The 20,741-nt window shown below is 41.4% G+C and overlaps 2 protein-coding genes across 10 annotated transcripts in view; one reads left to right on the top strand and one right to left on the bottom strand.

The window, feature by feature from the left end:
* FRY (FRY microtubule binding protein) overlaps positions 1-13,387 on the top strand; it is a 192,863-nt gene extending 179,476 nt beyond the window's left edge. For 7 of the 9 annotated variants that reach the window (XM_081909290.1, XM_081909288.1, XM_081909289.1 and 4 more), the window contains 6 exons: positions 1,057-1,155; positions 2,785-2,868; positions 7,867-7,884; positions 9,768-9,878; positions 10,700-10,902; positions 11,978-13,387. In XM_081909290.1, coding sequence (XP_081765416.1) covers positions 1,057-1,155; positions 2,785-2,868; positions 7,867-7,884; positions 9,768-9,878; positions 10,700-10,902; positions 11,978-12,236 — 774 coding nt within the window. In that variant the 3' untranslated portion in view covers positions 12,237-13,387. The remainder of the gene's footprint in view (positions 1-1,056; positions 1,156-2,784; positions 2,869-7,866; positions 7,885-9,767; positions 9,879-10,699; positions 10,903-11,977) is intronic. The other 2 variants (XM_081909284.1, XM_081909287.1) reach the window with 1 other exon arrangement.
* Positions 13,388-14,950: 1,563 nt separating this feature from the next.
* On the bottom strand, positions 14,951-20,369 carry ZAR1L (zygote arrest 1 like). Its single transcript, XM_081909439.1, has 4 exons — positions 19,547-20,369; positions 17,720-17,812; positions 16,677-16,751; positions 14,951-15,841 (listed from the first exon to the last, which is right to left on the bottom strand). Exons 1-4 carry the CDS (start codon positions 20,264-20,266, stop codon positions 15,698-15,700), a joined length of 1,032 nt encoding a protein of 343 aa, XP_081765565.1. The 5' UTR covers positions 20,267-20,369; the 3' UTR covers positions 14,951-15,697.
* Between the last annotated feature and the right edge of the window lie 372 nt (positions 20,370-20,741).

Genomic DNA, 20,741 nt, shown 5'->3' with positions numbered 1-20,741 from the left:
ATAGATTAGGAGAGTCTGTAAATAGACAGTGCTAATAACTGAGTTATGAGTGCGGAATTCTTTCATTAACCAAAATTAAACGAAAGCAGGTTTCTATACCTCATAATTTTGAAGGCAGGCTTGAAAGCATTTGGGCAACATTTGGTAAAATGTCAAAAGCTGGTGTTTGGTAGCTGTTTATGAAAGGGTTGCCATTGCTGTAAATAGCTATTTATGCCTCTCCATGATCAGCAGAAGTACAATTCTTCAAAATAAGCAAATACATTAAAATATATTTAATTTGAATAATTTGTACACTAAATTATGCTTTTCCTTGTTGGTTTATCCAAGGAAATATGCCTTTTTATGATAGCATAATATGATCTCTAATGTATAATAATACAGTAGCTTCAACAATCATCTCCCACAAGTTCAGTCATGAAGTAGTACAACCCAGGCCTTGCAAATGTCTAACAACTATCCAGGGACTGTCATGTGGGGTTTCCCCCATTGATTTTGGTATATAGCAAAATAGTTATACTGATCTCACTGAATGAAGTAATGTTTTTTTTAAAAAAAAAATTATTAAAATTTTTGAATTAACAATATAACATACAAACAAAGTTATAACATAACATAACATAGTTTCTTATCTTCTTGGGACCTCCTCACGTCTCCCTCCCCTACCTTCCACTTTAAAAATTAATCCAACAATTTATCTCCTTATTTCCATCCTTACTGGCTAATTTTCAATATTATATCTCAAATTTTAAAAACCTTAGTTATACTCCATAACAAATTAAATTAAGCCAAATAGTTATCTTACATTTTAACTTATCTTCTAACTTCACTTCATCTATTTTAATGGTGCCAAATTGTTTATATTCAAGCATCCTGCTTAACATTCATACAGCTTACAATATTTTTGCAAATAAATCTTAAAATTTTTTCCAATCCTCTTCTACCGTCTCCTCTCCCAGGTCTCGGATTCTGCCAGTCATCTCAGCTAGTTGCATATAGTCCATCAGTTTGAATGAAGTAATGTTGACTATAAGATCTTTATTTTAATGTTTCTAGCTTTTGTCTTGTGGACTTCTTGAGAAACTAAAGTTCAGTGTCTTAGAACTACAAGAATATTTGGACACATATAACAACAGGAAAGAGGCAACACTTTCGGTAAGCATCATTTTTGGGTGTAATGGCTTTATCTATTTCTGTATTCCTTAATGCAAAAAGTCACTACTTCATTACAAATCTGCAAGAGGCTCATTCAGTGACTTTACATTTAGAGAAAAATACTGGATTATTTACAGTACTACATCTCTATATCTTCTTTTTCTGTTTTTAGACTATATATCTGATTGGACAAAACTCAAAATAAATCTGGCTTGCAATCCTAAACACATTTACTAGCGAACAGGTGTCGTTGAACTTTCATCTTGAGTAAATGTGCTTGAATTTGAATAGGTCATTATATACATTTTAATCTGTTTTCATTCAAGACTTCAGTATTGGCCTTACCTGTGAAGGGGATACAGTATCTGTGTGCATGTAAATCTGCCGCCATTGTGAGACTGGAACAGCACCTGGTGGTAGGGCTGGACGATGGACACCAAAAAATGCAGACTTCAAGCCAACAAGCTAATATAGGCATAGACATTTTCTTCCCAAGGGAAGGGGATGGAAGGAAACTCATAGAGAATCAGTGACTTAGTTCTAGAAACATACTGTTTTAACACCCTACCCTCATCCAGTGAGTGCCATGACGTCTCCTTAACACAGACAGACGACAGAGAAAGGAGGAACTATTTTTAACTTCAATAAAGAAATAAGACAGAAGACTGTGAATAGGGCTAACAAGCACAAGTCTAAGAAGGAGACAGCTTCTGAGAATCAACCACATCTGTGAAGGTAAAATCAAAACTGAGGGCTCATGGGAGAACCCAAGCCTGAACGTTGTCTGAGCAGCCATTTCCCTTCAACCACCAGGTGGAGCGCCAATCCACAAATAATGGCAGATTACATGCACCCAAGATATTTCTCGATATGGGACAAGTATTCCAGGAAATGTTTCTTGTATTCATTATAAAAGGTGTAGCAGTGTATCTAAATGTACCCTAAAATACAGCCAAAACTATTTTCATATTCACTAGCCATCGGGTTATTATTTATTTTATTATTTATTACATTTATATCCCACCTTTAAGGGACGCGGGTGGCACTGTGGTGTAAACCACAGAGCCTAGGGCTTGTCGATCAGAAGGTCAGCAGTTTGAATCCCCGCGACAGGGTGAGCTCCTGTTGCTCAGTCCCTGCTCCTGCCAACCTAGCAGTTCGAAAGCACATCAAAGTGCAAGTAGATCAATAGGTACTGCTCCGGTGGGAAGGTAAACGGTGTTTCCGTGCGCTGCTCTGGTTCGCCAGAAGTGGCTTAGTCATGCTGGCCACATGACCTGGAAGCTGTCTGCGGACAAACGACGGCTCCCTCAGCCTGTAAAGCGAGATGAGTGTCGCAACCCCAGAGCCATCCGTGACTGGACTTAACGGTCAGGGGTCCCTTTACCTTATCCCACCTTTATCTTCCAAGGACCTCAAGGTTCTCCTCCTCCCTGTTTCATCCTCACAACAACCCTGTGAAGTAGGTTCGGCTAATAGATGGTAACTGGCCCAAGGTCACCCAAGTGAGCTTTGTGGCTGAGTGGGGATTTGAACCCTGGTCTCCCAGGTCCTAGTTCAGCACTCTAACCATTACACCACACTGGCTTCAAGTAACTTTATACGTCTGTTTTTCTTTCCAAATTACAGTGGCTGGCAAACTGCAAGGCAACATTCGCTGGGGGCTCAAGAGATGGTGTTATCACCTGTCAGCCAGGAGACTCGGAGGAGAAGGTAATCAAGGATTTGATCTGTTATGTTGTTTCTGCAGTAAGTTACAATTCCATATTACATCTTGACCACGGTAAAAGTGGTTTTTGTACCTTCTATGTTTGTTTCAGACCATAGGCGCAATCTAATATATTGCAGCCATAGAACATAATATAAGTAGGTACTATATATATTCCTATCCTACTCCAGCATATCCAACAGAGCATTCTTGAGATGTTTGTGCTGCATAGGTCTTGTGAGGCTTTGGATAAAGGTACTACTCCCTTACCCCTTCATGCTCATACCCGCCAACCGTAATACAAAGATTCTTATCTTTCATGGGGGAAATCAACACCATCATCCCTAGTTCATTTCCAGTTTCACCACCAAGTTTCCAGGGAAGCACAAGAAAGAGAGAGAGCATGTGAAGGATTGCCTAACAACTCTCTAAAATTTTCTTTTACCAATTCCGGATGGCCAGGAATTAATTTTCTTTTACCAATTCTGGATGGCCAGGAATTAATATGGAAGCAAGCTGGCACATATGTACTAACCAGCTAGCCATGCGCTTTCCCCCTAATATTCCTTCCATCTTAATAGCTGTTGTGCTAGCCTGCAACTTTAAGGAAATATCCAAATATGAAGGGATGGTGGCAGGAGTTAGGCCTCACATCTGGGACCCATCACACACCCACCCCATGCAGAGTTTCTAATCCTAATGCTTCTAGGGTCTTTAACATCAGCAAACTTATCTGCATGTCATCTGAACCCAATATCATGGAAGTATCCTTAACTATGATCTGCAGCCAAGAACAAAGTACAACTCCATGTTCAGATGATGTGCTTAGCTTAAACCTTAGCTTGGCTGCTATGCCTTATGCTGAGCTAAAAAGGATGTAAACTGCCCTGTGGGAACCAACACATTCACATGGTACCGGTAATCCTTAGTCTAGTGTACTGTGCCTTGCAAGCTAGGCCAGGTTTTCATTTCTGGGGACAAGGCAGGTGATGGGGTCCTGTCAGTCTGGGAGCCTCTCCTCCTTAAGCTCTCGGTATGTGGAGAAACGTTTTTCACTTGCCCAGCTAAAGGTTTTTTTACTGTATCACATATTCTATGATTAAACTGATCCTGAAAACAACCCTGGCACAAAGTAAACCCTGGTGTTCATGTAGCAGTTCTGGATAGTTTGTGTGAATCTAGTACAGACTAGTGTAGTGGCTGGCAAGATGTTTCCAGTCAAGTGATTTATTTTTAATTGACCTTTGTAAAGTGAAGCTATTATTTTAGGCTACTAGAGAACACTTTGTAACATTCAAACTTTTCTATTCAGCCCAAGGAAAGCAATTCATTTCTGTACATCTTTGTACAGTGATTTGCCATCCATGCTTAGTCAAACGTTTTCCAGATCACCATGGCTTATTTTAAGACAGGAAGGATACTGGAGCACCTGAAGACACCATGTTGCCGTTCTTTCTTTTTTAATGGCATTTACCATGTGTGGGGGCAAAGCCAAACAGCTCCCCCCCCCCCGCAAAAAATAGCCTGAGGCTGCATCCCACAGTAGTTCCTTTGAAAGGATAGAAGCAGGCAGAAATATAAACAACTATAACACCATGTGGCCAACAATAATTAAGAAAAGTGACAGGGTCTGGATACCTCCTGGTATGCCCCGCGGAGGACCTTAAGGTCCATAAATAACAATAATTTGGAGGTCCCAAGCCTCAAGGAGGTTAGATTGGTTTCAACTAGGGCCCAGGGCCTTTTCAGCACTGGCCCCAATGTGGTGGAATGCTCTATCACAAGAGACTAGGGCCCTGCAAGATTTGACATCTTTCCGCAGGGCCTGCAAGACAGAGCTGTTTCACCTGGCCTTCGGCTTAGACTCACTCTGACCCCTTATATGGGATTTTGTATATAAATTTCCCCTTGGCTTTTTTGCTGGCCCATGTAGGACCAGCATGGATAGCTGGCTCGGGTGAATATCTGATGTTTCCTCCCTTTATAGTCTTGATTTATGGGCTGCTGCTACTAAAATGAGGCTGTATTTTAAGCTGTATTTTAATTAACTGTTTGTTGTTGTTGTTGTGTTTTTCTATTACGTTTTATTGTTAATTTGGTGTTAGCCGCCCTGAACCCGGCCCTGGCCGGGAAGGGCAGCTGTAAATAAAAAATTTATTTTATTTTATTTTATTAAAAAGTGCATGAGGAAATGTCTATCTGAAATATGACCATTGTCTCCCCGCTTCCCACTCCATAATGATTTGGGTTGGTTGTTGGTTTTGGCAATGTTGTACCTCATAACTTCTTAATTTTACTGTTCTTGGTTTTTTTGCACTTCTAAAAAATCTTTTTCATTTTACTCACTTGTCTTGCTTTCTTGTGTCACCTGTTGTTCTTTCTTTGTACACTGGTTCTGCTCCCCTTTGGGTTTGCTGATATGCAGGGACAGGGGAAAGTTAGTATGAGCAGTTTTGAGGTCATTGTCCCAAACCTTAGGACTTTGATTCTGTACTGTGCTTCCAAGCTCTTATTCGGCAATATTGATAGCTAGGTTCACTTTTGAATAAGTGAAAATTATTGAGGTGACTATGTTGATTCTACAAAGGAGGATAATAATGAATTAAAACTGATATTTCTGTATTACAACAATGCTTAGGGGGAAATCAGTTGATTACAGCATGATCTTGATTTAGCTAAATGCTAAGTCTTCTTTAAATGCTTTGAGGACTTTTATTTATAAAACACGGGTGGCACTGTGGGTTAAACCACAGAGCCTAGGACTTGCTGATCAGAAGGTCGGCGGTTTGAATCCCTGCGACGGGGTGAGCTCCCGTTGCTCGGTCCCAGCTCCTGCCAACCTAGCAGTTCGAAAGCACGTCAAAATGCAAATAGATAAATAGGTACTGCTCCGGTGGGAAGGTAAACGGCGTTTCTGTGCGCTGCTCTAGTTCGCCAAAGGTGGCTTAGTCATGCTGGCCACATGACCTGGAAGCTGTACGCCAGCTCCCTCGGCCAATAAAGCGAGATGAGCGCCGCAACCCCAGAGTTGGTCATGACTGGACCTAATGGTCAGGGGTCCCTCTATCTTTACCTATTTACAAATAGCAGCAGCTCCAATCCAAAGTTCCTCCCATTTCATGAACCTGTGGGTACTTACCTGCCAAACAGATGGTTGGTTTAGCTGCCTCGATCATCAGATACTGTGTTTGCGGGACCTGGATTCATACACCTCCGTACAAGATATTGGTTCTGTTTAAGGTGATCTTGCAAGCATTTGTTTGATAGTGCACCAACACATTTTCACCCACATGGAGCAATCTTTGGCAGTAATGGAAACAAATTCAAGAAGGAAATTCATGTGTGGAAGCTTCCTTCACAGGTCACTCTTGCTAGACGAGAGTGTACATGGCTTCCTATCAGCATTTATACAAACCTATCTGTCTAAAAACATTTTATACCATCCTTCATTAAAAATTCCAGGGTGGCTTACAATATATAAATACCAGCACAACAACAACAGCTCATTGTAGTTTAATGAATAAAGAAGGTGCTAAATTATTTTCATGCCAGATTTTTCCAGTATATGTTCTTTAAAATAAAATTACAGTAGTGCCTCGCAAGACGAAATTAATCTATTTTGCGTGTCTCTTCGTCTTGCGGTTTTTTCGTCTTGCGAAGCACGGCTATTAGCAGCTTAGCGGCTATTAACGGCTTAGCGGTTTAGCGGCTATTAATGGCTTAACGGCTATTAACGGCTTAGCGGCTTTAAAAAAAAGGAAAAAAACTCACAAGAACTCGCAAGACGTTTTGTCTTGCAAAGCAAGCCCATAGGGAAATTTGTCTAGTGAAGCGACGCAAAAGCCGAAAAACCCTTTCGTCTTTCGCGTTTTTCGTTTTGCGAGGCATTCGTCTTGCAGGGCACCACTGTATATAAACTACAATCTTGTATCCAGTTTTGTGAGAATAAGCCCCATTGAGCTCAATGGAACATACTCCTGATTAGACATGTATAGAATTGCACTGTTAGCGATCTATTACTTTGTCCTGGAATGGCTTAATGCTTTTACATGCTTTGCCATTGAACATGGCTGGTTGAAACAAATCAGTATTCCTGTGGAGACATTCAACCCAGCCCATATTCCTGGCTTAAAACTGAACATTTCCCTACTTTTTCCTATGCCAAATGGCAATAGGTTTACATTCTTATGGTAATCTGAGGGGGGAAATAAATTCAGTAGTTAATAGTTGTATTATTCAGATAATATACTATATTCAGATAGTATCCCAGGGTATGAAAAATGTTGAGATGTATGCCCAAAATGCAAACATGCTTTGGCATGTTAATAGCTTGTCTCATCTCTTTGTTTGACTTCATATTTACTAGCATGGTGCTGGACTGTATCAGCTGCATGGCATTTGACACTATGAACCTCCATGTGCAACTGCTAGTGCAACCAACTTCCTGTGCAAATAACCTCACACGCTTTTACAATCAACCGCCACAAAATAATTAAAACTGCAGTTATTTTGTGTTCATGCCCGTTTCAATGGAACTCTGCATATTAAAAGTGTGCATTCTTACTCCATGGAGGCAGCTTGTAACTCTAAATCCTGGTCAGCAACGAGATTGGCTACAGAGCCAGTCTATCGCTGAACTATAATGGATGCCTCGGGTGCAAAGAATTCTATAGGTGAATTTTAAGAGCACTGAACTGTTTCATTTCTAAGGTGTAATAACCTATTTTTAGAGTAATCCAGACTGCCTTTCAGAAAAAAGCTATGCTCAAACCTAGATAATTACAGTGACTGCATTAGAACTGTGATTATTCAAAATTTTGTTTAAACAGCTGTTGCCGTGCATGTTGTGCAGTTGATACATTCTGAATCACTTAGCAAGTAAAGAGAAGTGCTAATACTGCTGGCAGACTAGGAAAGAAGCCTGTGCTTTTCCAGTTGCATGCATTACACTGACACTATACTTTCTTTCCTTTCCTTTTTCCTGTGCCATGCTTGCTGTGTAGCAAATGGAATCTCTTGCAGTAAGTTAAAAGTTTTCATATTCTTTGTCCATTAAAATATGGACTAATGCACTCTCCTATTTCCCTGTTTTAACTCTTAGCACGTTTCCCCCTTTTTCTTTTTGTTCTTATTAATTCCGTTTATTATTACAAGAAATGTTTGTACTATGTTTTATCTCAGTTTCCTGGGCAGTTCGAATATAGTTTACCGTATTTATAAATTCTCGCCTTGTCACATGCAATTTGAAATTGTTATATAAATTATATTTGGACAATAATCAAAGCCCTCACTTGCTTAATGTGTGAAGGAAGAGAACAGAAGTAATGGCTCTACTAAAACAAGTAATTTCTGTACTGCCTTTCTCCAAAATGAGAGTGTTTTTCATTCTAGGCTAAACTGAGAATTTCATTATGTAATACAGAATAAAGGAATCTAATCCATTTTAGAGTATGATACCCCTGGAATATGATAAATCCATCCTCCCCACATGTACAACTGAGGGAATCCCTTTTCTCATCTCAGGGATTCCTCAATTTAGTGGAGCCAATTTCTCTCCTCCTTCCTTGTCCCGCATCAGCCCTTAGCTGCGAGCTCATACACTGCAGTGAACCAGCAATTACCTGGTGTTAAAGGACTATACATGACTCCTATATGAAGCTCCAACTCGCCTTTTCCTTCCTATGGCCAGATGCACATGCACCAGTTACAAATTCAGTACATGGATATGCCATCCAAATATGAGGATTTCTGCTGCTTTCAAGTGACCACACAGAATGGATTGTGTACACCTCCCCTTTCTCTCTGCATAACAAGGCATTGTCATGGCACAGAACTATTGTGGTTCAACACTATAGTCATAAGCACCCATTCATGGAAGTCGTATATTTTTAAGGTTTTCAATTTAGCCAGCCATTGTGCGTCTAAACTAAGTTACAAATGCAGTTTGAAAGAAATTGCAGTTTCACTTTTGAAGAAGTGGGAAACTCCTGCATCAACCCAATAAAGCACATTTATTTTTATTTCCTTGACTAATACAACAAATTTTAATGAGCCAAGTCCATAACATTTCTTTTACGAAAAAATGTAGATTGTATCAATGCAGGCAGGCATTCTATTTAAGCAACTACCAGCCAAGACCTCAAAAGCGCAGTGTTTATATAATGGTATTTAAACAAAAGTTGTGTTTGGATGTTACAGTAGACGATTATTGATTGCGATGGCAGCAGGCCACAGTGAGCTTCAGGTTTCTACACTCCCCTCCAGCATGGCCATGAGGAGATAAAAACCTCTTACTTTCAGTTTTGATTAACCTGTTTAGCATTACATCTGCATTGTAAACTTTATAACCATAGAAGCCAGCTTTATAATGCATGGTTTAAAGTTGGCTTAAAATTGGCTTGTTTCAAATGAATCATACTTAAGATAACTGCAGTTTATCATCTTCAAGTGTAACAGTAGTTATAGTTAGTTAGTTAGTTAGTTAGTTAGTTAGTTAGTTAGTTAATTTAAAAAACAAAACAAAACCCAGAACCAAAAGCCATGCCAGAGGTAGACCAAGGACCAAGGACATGAACTGAAGCTTCACTGTTTGCTCCCATAACAAGAAACCATGGTTTATTGTACAGTTGAATACAGTTATTGTGATCATTTGGAACAAGCACTTGTGCCACCATCAGATTAAAGTATAATTATAATGAGGTAAAAAATGCCATTGAAGTTCACTTTGATGTAGAGATGGCACATGCTTCCCATATTCTCCAGATATTCCTTATTTACAGCAGTATTTGGTCTTATTTCAGCATTGTTTTGTAATCCCCGATTCACAGTTTATTGCTTATAGAAAAATAATGTCCAACCTGTTGCTTCTTAATAACTTACCCCATTTACAATTTTATTTCTTTAGCAATTGGAACTGTGCCAGAGATTATATAAGCTGCACTTCCAGTTGCTGTTACTTTTTCAGTCGTACTGTAAACTCATCGGACAAGTGCATGAAGTTAGCACAATGCCAGAGGTATGTTGCTACAATCAAGCCTTTTGCTGAAATAATTGCTATGCGTTCTTGTGTGGTGTTTATTTCGTACAGCAATCTAACGTATCTTAAATGAGGGCTGCTTGTTCAAGATCATGAATGATAACTATAGAGAGGTGTAGCGCATTCTGTTAGCTTAGAGAAAATGTGGATGGATTTCAAACTGGGTACTTATTTTCTTACATTTATAAGCTGCTCTTCCTGTGTGGAGTTCAAATACATGGTTCTCCCCAACTCCCTTTTATCCCAAAATTCTGGGTAGGTAGGTTGGCGTAAGAGATAGTGGATATCCGAAGATCACCACTGAGCTTCACTACTCAGATATAAAGTACAGTAATGTTTTTATACATTTGCTCTTCTAGCAGTATTTCAATATACATTCACAAATGGAGTTCCTTATGCATCTTGCACATGTGTATTTAAATTTTATTCAAACACCCAGTTGCAAGAAATGAATGGTCCTTGTCTGGTCCTTGAACTTTGTCCTTGAATGGTGCAGATTTTATATTTTTGATGCCCAATAGAGAAAACTTGTACAGTGGTACCTCGGGTTAAGTACTTAATTTGTTCCGAAGGCCCGTTCTTAACCTGAAACTGTTCTTAACCTGAAGCACCACTTTAGCTAATGGGGCCTCCTGCTGCTGCCACGCCGCCGGAGCACGATTTCTGTTCTCATCCCGAAGCAAAGTTCTTAACCCGAGGTTATTAACCTATTTTTGGGTTAGCAGAGTCTGTAACCTGAAGCGTATGTAACCCGAGGTACCACTGTACATTGATGACTGTAATTCTCTTTTCCTTAACAGCTACTGAATATGTCACGAGAGCTGAGTGAGTTAAAGAAGAACCTTAAGGAAGCTAGTGCTGCCATTGCAATGGAACCTCTGATTGTAGAATGTGGTACCTCTGAACCCATGTTCACCTCTACAGAAGTAGCCATTCAGTCCATGCTGGAGTGTCTGAAAAACAATGAGCTTGGAAAAGCTCTACACCAAATAAGGGAATGCAGGTAACTTGATCAAGTGGCTGATCATCACGTCATATTTTCCCTTTCTTCCTCTCAGAAGACTACAGCTATGTAACTTTACACACACATCTTCAATTACGCTAACAGGTGTACAGTGGTGCCTCGCAAGACGAAAAGAATCCGTTCCGCGCGTCTCTTCGTCTTGCGGTTTTTTCGTCTTGTGAAGCAAGCCCATTAGCGGCTTAGCGAGTTTAGCGGATCAGCTGATAAGTGGCTTAGCGGATCAGCTGTTAAGCGGCTTAGCGGCTTGGGGAAAAGGGGGGGGGAGGAAAAAAACCCCGCAGGAACTCGCAAGACATTTTCGTCTTGCGAAGCATGCCCATAGGAAATTCGTTTTGCGGGTTTTCCGTCTTGCGAGGCATTCGTCTTGCGGGGCACCACTGTATTCAGATTCAGTCAGAAGGTATTTGTAATCATTTTAAGGTACAATTTACTAAGCACTTTTATTGTGCAAGCCTCATTTAAATGAAAAAGTTGTGAAACAGTGCATCATACATTAATTTCTGTGTAATTTTAACCATTGCACAAAGCAGTGATTGTCAAGCTGTGATGGGAAGTGCAAGCAGCTCCCAGGAATGGTTTCTTCCACATGCATAGTTTGGGCCAGAGATGTACCAACTCCTTATAGTTGATCATTTAGTCAAACCTTTACCCAGGCCAGAACTTTTTATTTATTATTGTAAAATGTTGTTTTAGTTCATCAAATCCCCATAGTAATGTGTTACAGAAACACTTTGCTACCTCCTCTGTTTCCCATCTAGAGGTGCCTCTCTTTAGTTTGGCATGGTAGAGAAGCATGGGCAGCCACCTTCATTCCTGAAGGAAATACTTATAGTGAATCCCATGTGCCTATATTGTTTATTATCTCATGCAGTTCCCTGCAAGGCTTATTTTTCAGTGGCATGGAATGTGTATACGAGTTGCCCAAAATATGCATATGTAGCTGTAGAGGAATTGGGAAGGGATTTAACTTGCACAAAAGAGGGAATCTATTTCTTGAATAGCAGAGAGATCCTTAAATCAACTCTGGCTTTTTTTTATACTCATTTCCCTGCAGGAGTATATGGCCCAATGACATTTTTGGAAGCAGTTCTGATGATGAGGTCCAGACCCTACTGAATATTTACTTCCGGCACCAAACACTGGGGCAGTCTGGCACTTACGCTCTAGTGGGCTCCAATCAAAGCCTGACAGAAATCTGTACTAAACTGATGGAGCTGAACATAGAGATCCGGGACATGATCCGCAGGGCTCAAAGCTACCGAGTCATCAATACTTTTCTTCCAGACTCCAGTGTTTCTGGCACAAGTCTCTGACAAAAGTCTTGTGCCCCCCTTTTCATTCAAGCTGGGATTGCTTCCATGCTGGGGTGAGGTGGTTCAATGCCTTCTCAGCCTTAGAAAGACTTGGTCAAGTTGTAGTCAGTCTTGTTACCTTTACAACATTTTCCAAGAGGAGCTGGGCAGTGTTTTCAACGTGTAGCAATACTGCAAGGGCAAAGGTAGCATAGAATCCTTTGTTTTGAGCTGCACAAACAAAATGCATTTCACTGGACAACCGCAGTTCACTACTGAAGAAGTGACTTCCATACATACCAAAGACTACTACACTGAACAAGACTTCCTTTCTAGAAATTTATTTTTAGGTTGGCAAAAGTGCAATCTTTCCTTCACTTGAGGATGGTTTTGTTTTTTAATCTTGTACATTTTTTTCCTTTTGACCAAGTTAAAAAAATGGGCAGAATGAAGCTAGCAACAGGACACTGCGAGACTGTCTTTTTGAAAGCTGAGAGCCTGTGTGTATGAAAGAGGTTGTAAAGGACTACAGTTTTAAATGTACACTGTAACTTAAATATGATTACTGTATCTTTTGGGGGAAAACCAAGCTGCTATGAAGTACATTTCCTGATGTTGCTAGGCTACTGTCTTGGAAGGTACTAGATCCTGTTGTAAAAGGTCTGTTATTAAGGCCAAAGTACCTATGAATGGACAAGGAAGATTTTTTAGAAAAAAGATTTTGGCTGCTTTTTACTAGAGGGTTGCTTTTATGAATATATTTATATTACATAAGGATGGTTGGTCTGGTATACCTTGCTATTTTGTAGGAAAACATCACATTGCTGATTTTAATTCTTTTGACCTGCCCCGCATGGATATTTTAATTTAACATACATTGTTTTAACAGTTAAGAAATGGAAAGTGAATTTTGAGTTGTACTTAAGAATATTTTTGGGGGTAATATGTAAGTTTTTCTTGCACTTAACTGCTGTAATGTGTTAAATGGGTGCATGCAAATCTTTTTGCACATTTAAGACACTTTTATTGCAGCATAGTCTCACTTATTCACTCTGTAAATACACTTAAAGGTTTTTGTGAAGTACCTTTTGGTTGATATTTTGATCAGAATAGGATCACCTAACTAAAATATCAAGGTCATTATAATATATATACATATGCATATATACAAACATGCCTGTGTGTCTGCTGATTAATATGGAATAAGTGTATGATACGGTACAAAGGCTATTGCTTTCAATTGGTTTTGAACTAACATGCAGCCATCACAACACTCAAATAGCTGCTTTCTAAATACCCATAAGGGAAACAAATGTAATCTCTCATTTGACCAGAAGCAGCTTTGAAAAATAGGCTGTTTATTCTGAAGTTGGCTTCAAATGCATAGCCCTAGCTGGATGAAAAATGGTGTATGTTTCTCTGCTCTTAAGGGGGTCAGCCCTTCAAACAAAATTGAAGTAAGGTACTCACATTTAAATTGTAAAGGGAAAGTGGAGGTTGCAAGAATGACTTCATACACTATTTTATGCAAACCTACAGAAGTAGTAAGGTAAAGGTAAAGGGACCCCTGACCATTCGGTCCAATCGTGGCCGACTCTGGGGTTGCGGCACTCATCTCGCTTTATTGGCTGAGGGAGCTGGCGTACAGCTTCTGGGTCATGTGGCCAGCATGACTAAGCCGCTTCTGACGAACCAGAGCAGCGCATGGAAACGCCGTTTATCTTCCCACCGGAGCGGTACCTATTGATCTACTTGCACTTTGATGTGCTTTTGGACTGCTAAGTTGGCAGGAGCAGGGACCGAGCAACGGGAGCTCACCCCGTCGCGGGGATTCGAACTGCCGACCTTCTGATCGGCAGTCCTAGGCTCTGTGGTTTAACCCACAGCGCCACCCGTGTCCCACTTACAGTAATTATTATGACTAAGCAAATATGCTGGAAGTGTAATCTTTGGGGTGAAAACGTAATTCTTGCTCCTCAAGCAGCTCTGGAAAATAAGTGCCCACACTGTCCTAGTTTTAACTCTGCCTGGAAAGTGATCCAGCTATAGTTCTGAGTGCATGAGAAAGTAAAGCAGGATTTTACACATTTCCCCATTAGGTGCTTGCAACTTAGATTTTATATGCACTATGTTGCTGCTCTAATACTGTTGAAACGAAGGATAGTTTTATGCTTAGCAACCAATAGCATACCTCCATAACGCTTAAGTATGGAGAATATTTATGCCTTTTGCTGGATTTCACTGGTTCTTAGTGGTATCCTGCCCTGCCATCTGTGGCAAGCCTGTTCTCAACTTTGTGCCTGCCTGTTGCAGTCATGTTAAATAGCAAGGAAGACGTGCTCTCTTACATGGCATGACTTGAATGCTGTCTCTACAAAAACACCCTTGCCACCATTCTGTTTGGAAGAATGCTCTATAAATAAGAAAATGCTTGTGAATGTCAGAAAACCAAGCTATTTGAGACACTAGAACTAAAGCTGATTACCTTCTCAAACTGGCCTAATTTCCCCTACTGATAGGTATCCTGTCTTACACCTTGCTCACTGTCCTATACCAAATTTATACAGAGAATGTGTGTGTGTGTGTATATCTCAGATCACCCCATTGTACAGATATCTATACTAATGTCAAACTATGCTGCTTCTAATAGTGCCACTACAGACCAACCTATATTTCCTTTTTAACAATTGCTACCAGTGGTATTTACTTATTCTTGGCACTCTGAGCACACTGGATGAAAGACAACTGCATTTATTATCATATTAGTTTACAAAGTTGGTTTCTTTGTAAAACGAAACAAGGCAGGGGAAATTCATCTTCATAAGTTACTTCAGGAAAGAAACTCAACTGTTTGCATATAACATACAAGGACAGAGACTCTCCAAGTCATGATCAATGTATGACTTTTAAATCTAACACTTATGCTGAGGTGTCTGTTCAGTTAGAGAAAAAAGAAAAGAAAAAGCAGGCCATCTGCCCAGATCAGAATTACTCTGTTTATTCCATTTAATATATATTTTCCACTGCAGAGATTGTACCAGAGGACAATATATGGAATAGTTTATAGTCTTCAGTGGTTAAGAATATTTTTATTAGTTTTAGAAAGGTATGCAAAGAGACAGCTCACCTTGTTATTAATAATTTGTCATTACAGTACAGTATTCATAAGTGTAAATGAAACAGCATCAAATGGGATAACCTGGCCCCTTGTAGAAATTTTAGGTTTGCTACATAGAAATTCCTCAATTTCCCATCCTTCAATATAGCTCTCATGTACTATAGCTAGCCTTCCATATCAGCGACTATTACAATTGAAGTGGAATTCAAATTCATTACAAGTTACCCCAATAAACTACAAATATTTCCTAGCCTTACAAAAATCTTTACTCCAGTATCCAATGCCGGGTCAGAAACCTAAGGTCAAAGCCATGTTATGAAACAAGTAACAAAGTGCATGGTGCCATGTGCAAGAACAGCACAAGTTAGATAATGTATTTGAAGCTGTAAGTATTGTCACAAGAGAGTCTTTTGCCTTTGCAGCGGCCACACAGCTCTTGACGGTGAGGCCTCTTGAGGTCAATGTGCCTTTTCTTCTGGGGGCAGGAGCAACGAGTCTTTGCACAGATCTTTGGATAACATATTTAAATTAGTGAACAGATCAAGTTGGCTTCCTGCTTCCAATGTATTTTACAGTATACTAGTTCCATAATTCTATTGTTGTTTCTCTAATTCACCACTCTGTCTGCTGTGCCACCTTGGCTCAGGGCTCCTGCCATAGTTGCATGTTCTACTTCAGCGGTTCTCAACCTGTGGGTCCCCAGGTGTTGCTGGACTACAACTCCCATCAGCTCTGAGCTCTGGCCTTGCTAGCTAGGGGTGATGGGAGTTGTAGTTCAACAACATCTGGGGACCCATAGGTTGAGAAAGGCTGTCCTACTTGTTTTGAAAGCAGCTCAAAAGTGGCCTGTTCCTATGAATGAAAAACCCGCAGCTCCAGGGCCTAATTTCAAGGAGGGTGGGGTGGGGCGAGAAGATTACCACCCCACATTAAAAATGTGTGGAAAGCCATTGTCTTTAGTGTAGAGGGTAGCTGTGACCAATGCAAACATGTAGCTCCCAGAGGATTACTTCCCAAGAGAACTTTGCCTGTTGACAGAAAAGTTTGCCTTCTCCTGCTATACAGTTTTCTATTTGCCTAATAAAGGGCCATAGGTTTTATGCTGGGCAAAATATTCCTGCATTGCAGGGGGGGTGGGCTAGATGATCCTCGTGGTCCTTTCCAACTCGTATGACTGATACCAAGCTTCCTAGAAATTACCCCCATAGCTAGTCTTGGTGCTAACATTAAAGGAAGCTAAACGCGACTTCTCCATATATTTTTTTCTATTCCCTGAACACTGCCGTTTAAAGTAGGCAAGTATTTCTCACTGTTTAACACATCTTAGGAAACGTGTTACTTACACGGCACTGAATTGCTTCCACTTTATAAGGATTAAAGCTCTTCTGACATTTGCGACAAAGCTGTTTAAAGTAAACCTATGCAAAGGAAGGTGATTGCCATTAGAAGAGAGCCTTCTCAGATCAAAGTCTAGATTTGTCAATTCTTTAAAAAGTTACACATCCAGAGCAAAAATAGGTTTACAGGCAGTTAGGTTTCATTGATTCACAACACTATATTAAAATTTCAGGATTATCTTGCATCCTTGACAGGCTTTGTCAGGACAGGGGGGTGGCATTTTATTTAAGCAAATAAAAAGTTTTCTTCCAAACATAGCTGCTTCAGGGAGATTCATAGGTAGGGAGGACTGGGTTAACCCCCTTCCTGGTTGCAGCCCCCCAAATTCTCTGCCCATTGCAATTAGGCTTGAAAAAAGCATGGGCTCCAATTGAAGGCTTCTTTCAGGCCTAATTTCAACAGGACAGACAGAAGTCTGAGGTCATTAGGAAAACCTTTGCAGACGCATGTTAACCCACAGGTGCTATGTTAACAAAAACATCTCCCACTCAGACATCATAAGATAGATGTTAACTATCTTTTAGCTAACAGGAACAGCTTCCATTCAGTGTCTCCAAATATTCCACTGAAAAGGTTCCAGTATTAGCATTTTGTCAGGCATTAATGAACAAGAAACCTGATAAACAGAGATTGGTAATAGTTCAAGAGAGTTGTGGATAGTATGATAATAGCATCAGTATTTCCTTGCTATCTTCTGGACAAGAAGATGAAAGTTTTGTGGTATCATAAATAAAATCTAGCATGAGCATTCTGCTAGTCTACAAAGGCTTATGCTACAATAAATCAGTCAGCTGCAGCAGGAACAAGCTTTTGGCACCTTAAAAGCAAACACACCTATTTCTGGAAAATGTTCAAAAACCCTTTGCAGGTTTGTGAAGCATTTCAATTCATAAACGATTCTCCACTTTCTGATAAGGTACAGCAACCCTTTTGTTTGTACCCAAAAGCAAACCCTCTAGAAGCAAATTTTGTCTTTTCATCTAAATACCTTATTGGTTCCAGAAATGCACCATACGTAAGCACTTTCCCATCTGGTCTTGCAGTCGTTGCAATGGAAATAGCCGTACTTCTGTTCTAGGAACTGTAATAGAAAATAGCTGATTAGCAGCATAATAAATTAATGTGTACCACATTTAGAAATCTTTATAGTATTAAGCCAACTCTTACTATTTGCAGGCTTATTGTTTAAGGCAGGCAATGGAAAATGCAATATATGTTATTGTTAATGCTTACTCTATATCTAGTCAAATTGAAGCAGTTTTAAGACAAAATGTATCCAGCAGTAGTCTTTGTCAATAAACTACAGGAATTATATGGATTGTGGCCAACATGAATGTGGCTTTGAAAACTAGCAGTGGAAGCGCACAAGATATGAAGTGATACTGTAAACATACCTTTTTGTGTCATTTAGCTCATACTTCATGGACATATGCAAGAAGGGTATTACAAAGATTTCTGCAGAGTAATTTTTATTCAAACACCAAAAAAACTTAATCTTCATGCAAGAACAAGACTAAAGATACCCACTTCACTTTGTCAGCTTATACCACCCCCTCAATGCTGACAGATTGGTCTAGCAGAAATCTTATGGCATAGCCCAAAAATTATAGTCTTAAGTCCACTGCACACAGGTTGCAATCTTATGTACATTTACTCAGAAGCCAGGTCTTTTTGAGTGTAGTGGTCTTCCACTGCAAAAATTTTAAAAATCATGCAGGATGTGGCTGCGAAAAACCTCATTTCTCACAGCCTTAAATGTTCCTCACATGAATGCAAAATCATTCCTTTTCCATATTGGGTTACATGCCAAATTAACCTCAAAGGTTACAGTAAGTAAGAGTTGTCACTAGGTTCTCAACCACCCTCATTCCTCTTTTGCTTACTACAACAGTTATAAAACCATTATATGGCCCTCCAGATGTTGACTGCAACTCCCATTAATCTTTGCCATGATGGGAGCGGCCACAGGTCCCTCACACACACACAGGAGTCACACTCACTTAACAAGACAGTGACTTTTCACAGACCATACCTAAATGTACTTAGTTTCTCCAAGTTAAGTGGAGCTTGCTCCCCTATAGGCATGCTTAGAAGTTGGGAGGAACTACTATAAACAAGTCTGGCTTTCTCAACTCGATTTAAACTTGCCCAGGCTTGTATTGAAGTGTTGGCACCCCTCACCAAAAACGCTTAAGCTTCTAAAAAATTAAGTGCATGGCAGATTAGCAATCCAAAGGGTGCAGACTCAGCCCCCAATATCTGCAGTTAAGAAGGAGATAACAGTCCTGAATAGGCACAGTGTTTCCCAGCCTTGGGTCTCCAACTGTTTTCGGACTACAATTCCCATCATCCCTGACCACTGGTTTTCCTAGCTAGGGAAGATGGGAGTTGTAGTTTTAAAACAGCTGGAGAGCCAAGGTTTGGAAACACTAGTGTATATTTAGCAACTTCACAAGCCAGGAAAGGTTTCCCAGAACTCTTAACATTCAGTGAGTCTTGGTCCTGCTTTCAGCTAAGGAAGCTAAAAAGGAAATGGGGGAGCTCCCTATTTTGGTTATTAAACCCACTTGTTTACTGAAACCCGTTGTCCATCAGCTAAACACGAAATATAACCCCGAGGTGGATCCCACAGTGGACGGGGAGGAACAGTAGCTGGAGAGGGGCCTGATTTGTCTTAAAGCGTCTCCAGTAGGAGGCGGCGCCTCACTCCCTCAGTGAGAATTTCAGGAGTCCGATAAGGCGGCCTTCGCGCCTTTTTTCGCGCCTCCACAGCGCCCCTAGCGAATGAACTGAGGAGACCAAGAGGCCCACTCACCTGGAAAGCAGCTCTCTTGCCCTCAGTGGCGGTTGAGGCCGCGGCGTCGTCAGCGGCGCCTTTCTGGGCCGTGTCGCCCTCCCCGTCCCGCAGCTGCTGGGCGGATTCCTCTCCTTCACCGCTGCCTGGAAGCTTCCCCTTCGCCTCAGCCTGAGCGCCCTTCTCCGGCTCCAGGGGTTCCTTCTCCTCGGGCTTTTCGGCTTGCTGCTGGGATGGCGGCCCTCCTTCTCGCCCCGTGGGCGGCGGCTTCTCTGCTGCCGCCGCCTCCTCTTCGGTGCAAGGGGAGAGTTGGCGGCCCTGCTGCGGCGGAGGCTCCCGCCCGGGGAGGTTCTGGAGCTGGCGGGAGCCGAGCGAGCACTGCACGGCGGCGTCCACCCGCGGGTTGACCTGGGTGCCCACCTCCTTGGTGCTGGCTTTGCGGAGCCTCGGGGCGAGGCCGGGGCTGACTTGAGAGAGCAGCGCCTTCAGCTGGGCCCGCTTGTAGCTGTCTAAATAATCCGGCGAGGCCGGCGGCGGCGGCAGAGGCGGCAGCGGGGCCGAGGAAGGGGCAGACAGGGGGCCCCGGTAAGGGCTCGGGATGCTGCTCCTGCTGCTCTTGCTCTGCTTCCAGCCAGGCTGCTTTTGCTTAGATGGCGGCCTGGGGGCCACGTTGTGGCTGTGGCTGAAGGCGTTCCCATAACTTTGGTAGATGCTATAGGACGGGTAGACAAAGCGCTCCATAGCCCAGAGGGACAGGTAACTTGGCTCGCCTTCTCCCCGTGGCTTTTATTCCCTCGAGGGGAAGGGCGTCTTAATTGGTGCTCGTTAATGCTGGCCAGCGGTAATAGTCCATTGATTATTACCAACTGCAAACTCTTGACCTCCTTCCCATGGCTAGGGGAGGATGTTGGCAGGACTTAGGCCAAAGTAGTGAATATCCAAAGCAAACTCCTAAGCTTGCAAAGGTTAAACACAAACATACCAGCGTCCCTGTGCAAACTAAACCCCATTCCTGCTAGATCGAGCCCATTAAAAAGTTGGCCAGACTGATTAACTAGGTCTCAGACTGTGGTATATCCATTGAAACCAATGGGTGCTCCCTTGTTGAGAATTAAAGGCACTTGCCTAAATATCAGTTTTACACTAAAGCAATCCATTTGGCTTCAGCTGCTTGATACAAGTTTACGCCTGCTCTGCAAAACTGTTACCTTGAGTA

The sequence above is a fragment of the Podarcis melisellensis genome (assembly GCF_964234715.1).
Source record: "Podarcis melisellensis genome assembly, chromosome: 4".
Taxonomy (NCBI): Eukaryota; Metazoa; Chordata; class Lepidosauria; order Squamata; family Lacertidae; genus Podarcis; species Podarcis melisellensis.
This window is presented reverse-complemented; position numbering and strand designations above follow the sequence as displayed.

Excerpts from the sequence above, each read along its gene's own strand:
- ZAR1L (XM_081909439.1), bottom strand. The coding sequence starts at position 20,266 with ATGGAGCGCTTTGTCTACCCGTCCTATAGCATCTACCAAAGTTATGGG. Across the intron at positions 17,813-19,546 it reads GCAAGAGAGCTGCTTTCCAG|TTCCTAGAACAGAAGTACGG; the intron begins GTGAGTGGGCCT and ends TTTCTATTACAG. Across the intron at positions 15,842-16,676 it reads TGGAAGCAATTCAGTGCCGT|ATCTGTGCAAAGACTCGTTG; the intron begins GTAAGTAACACG and ends TGTTATCCAAAG.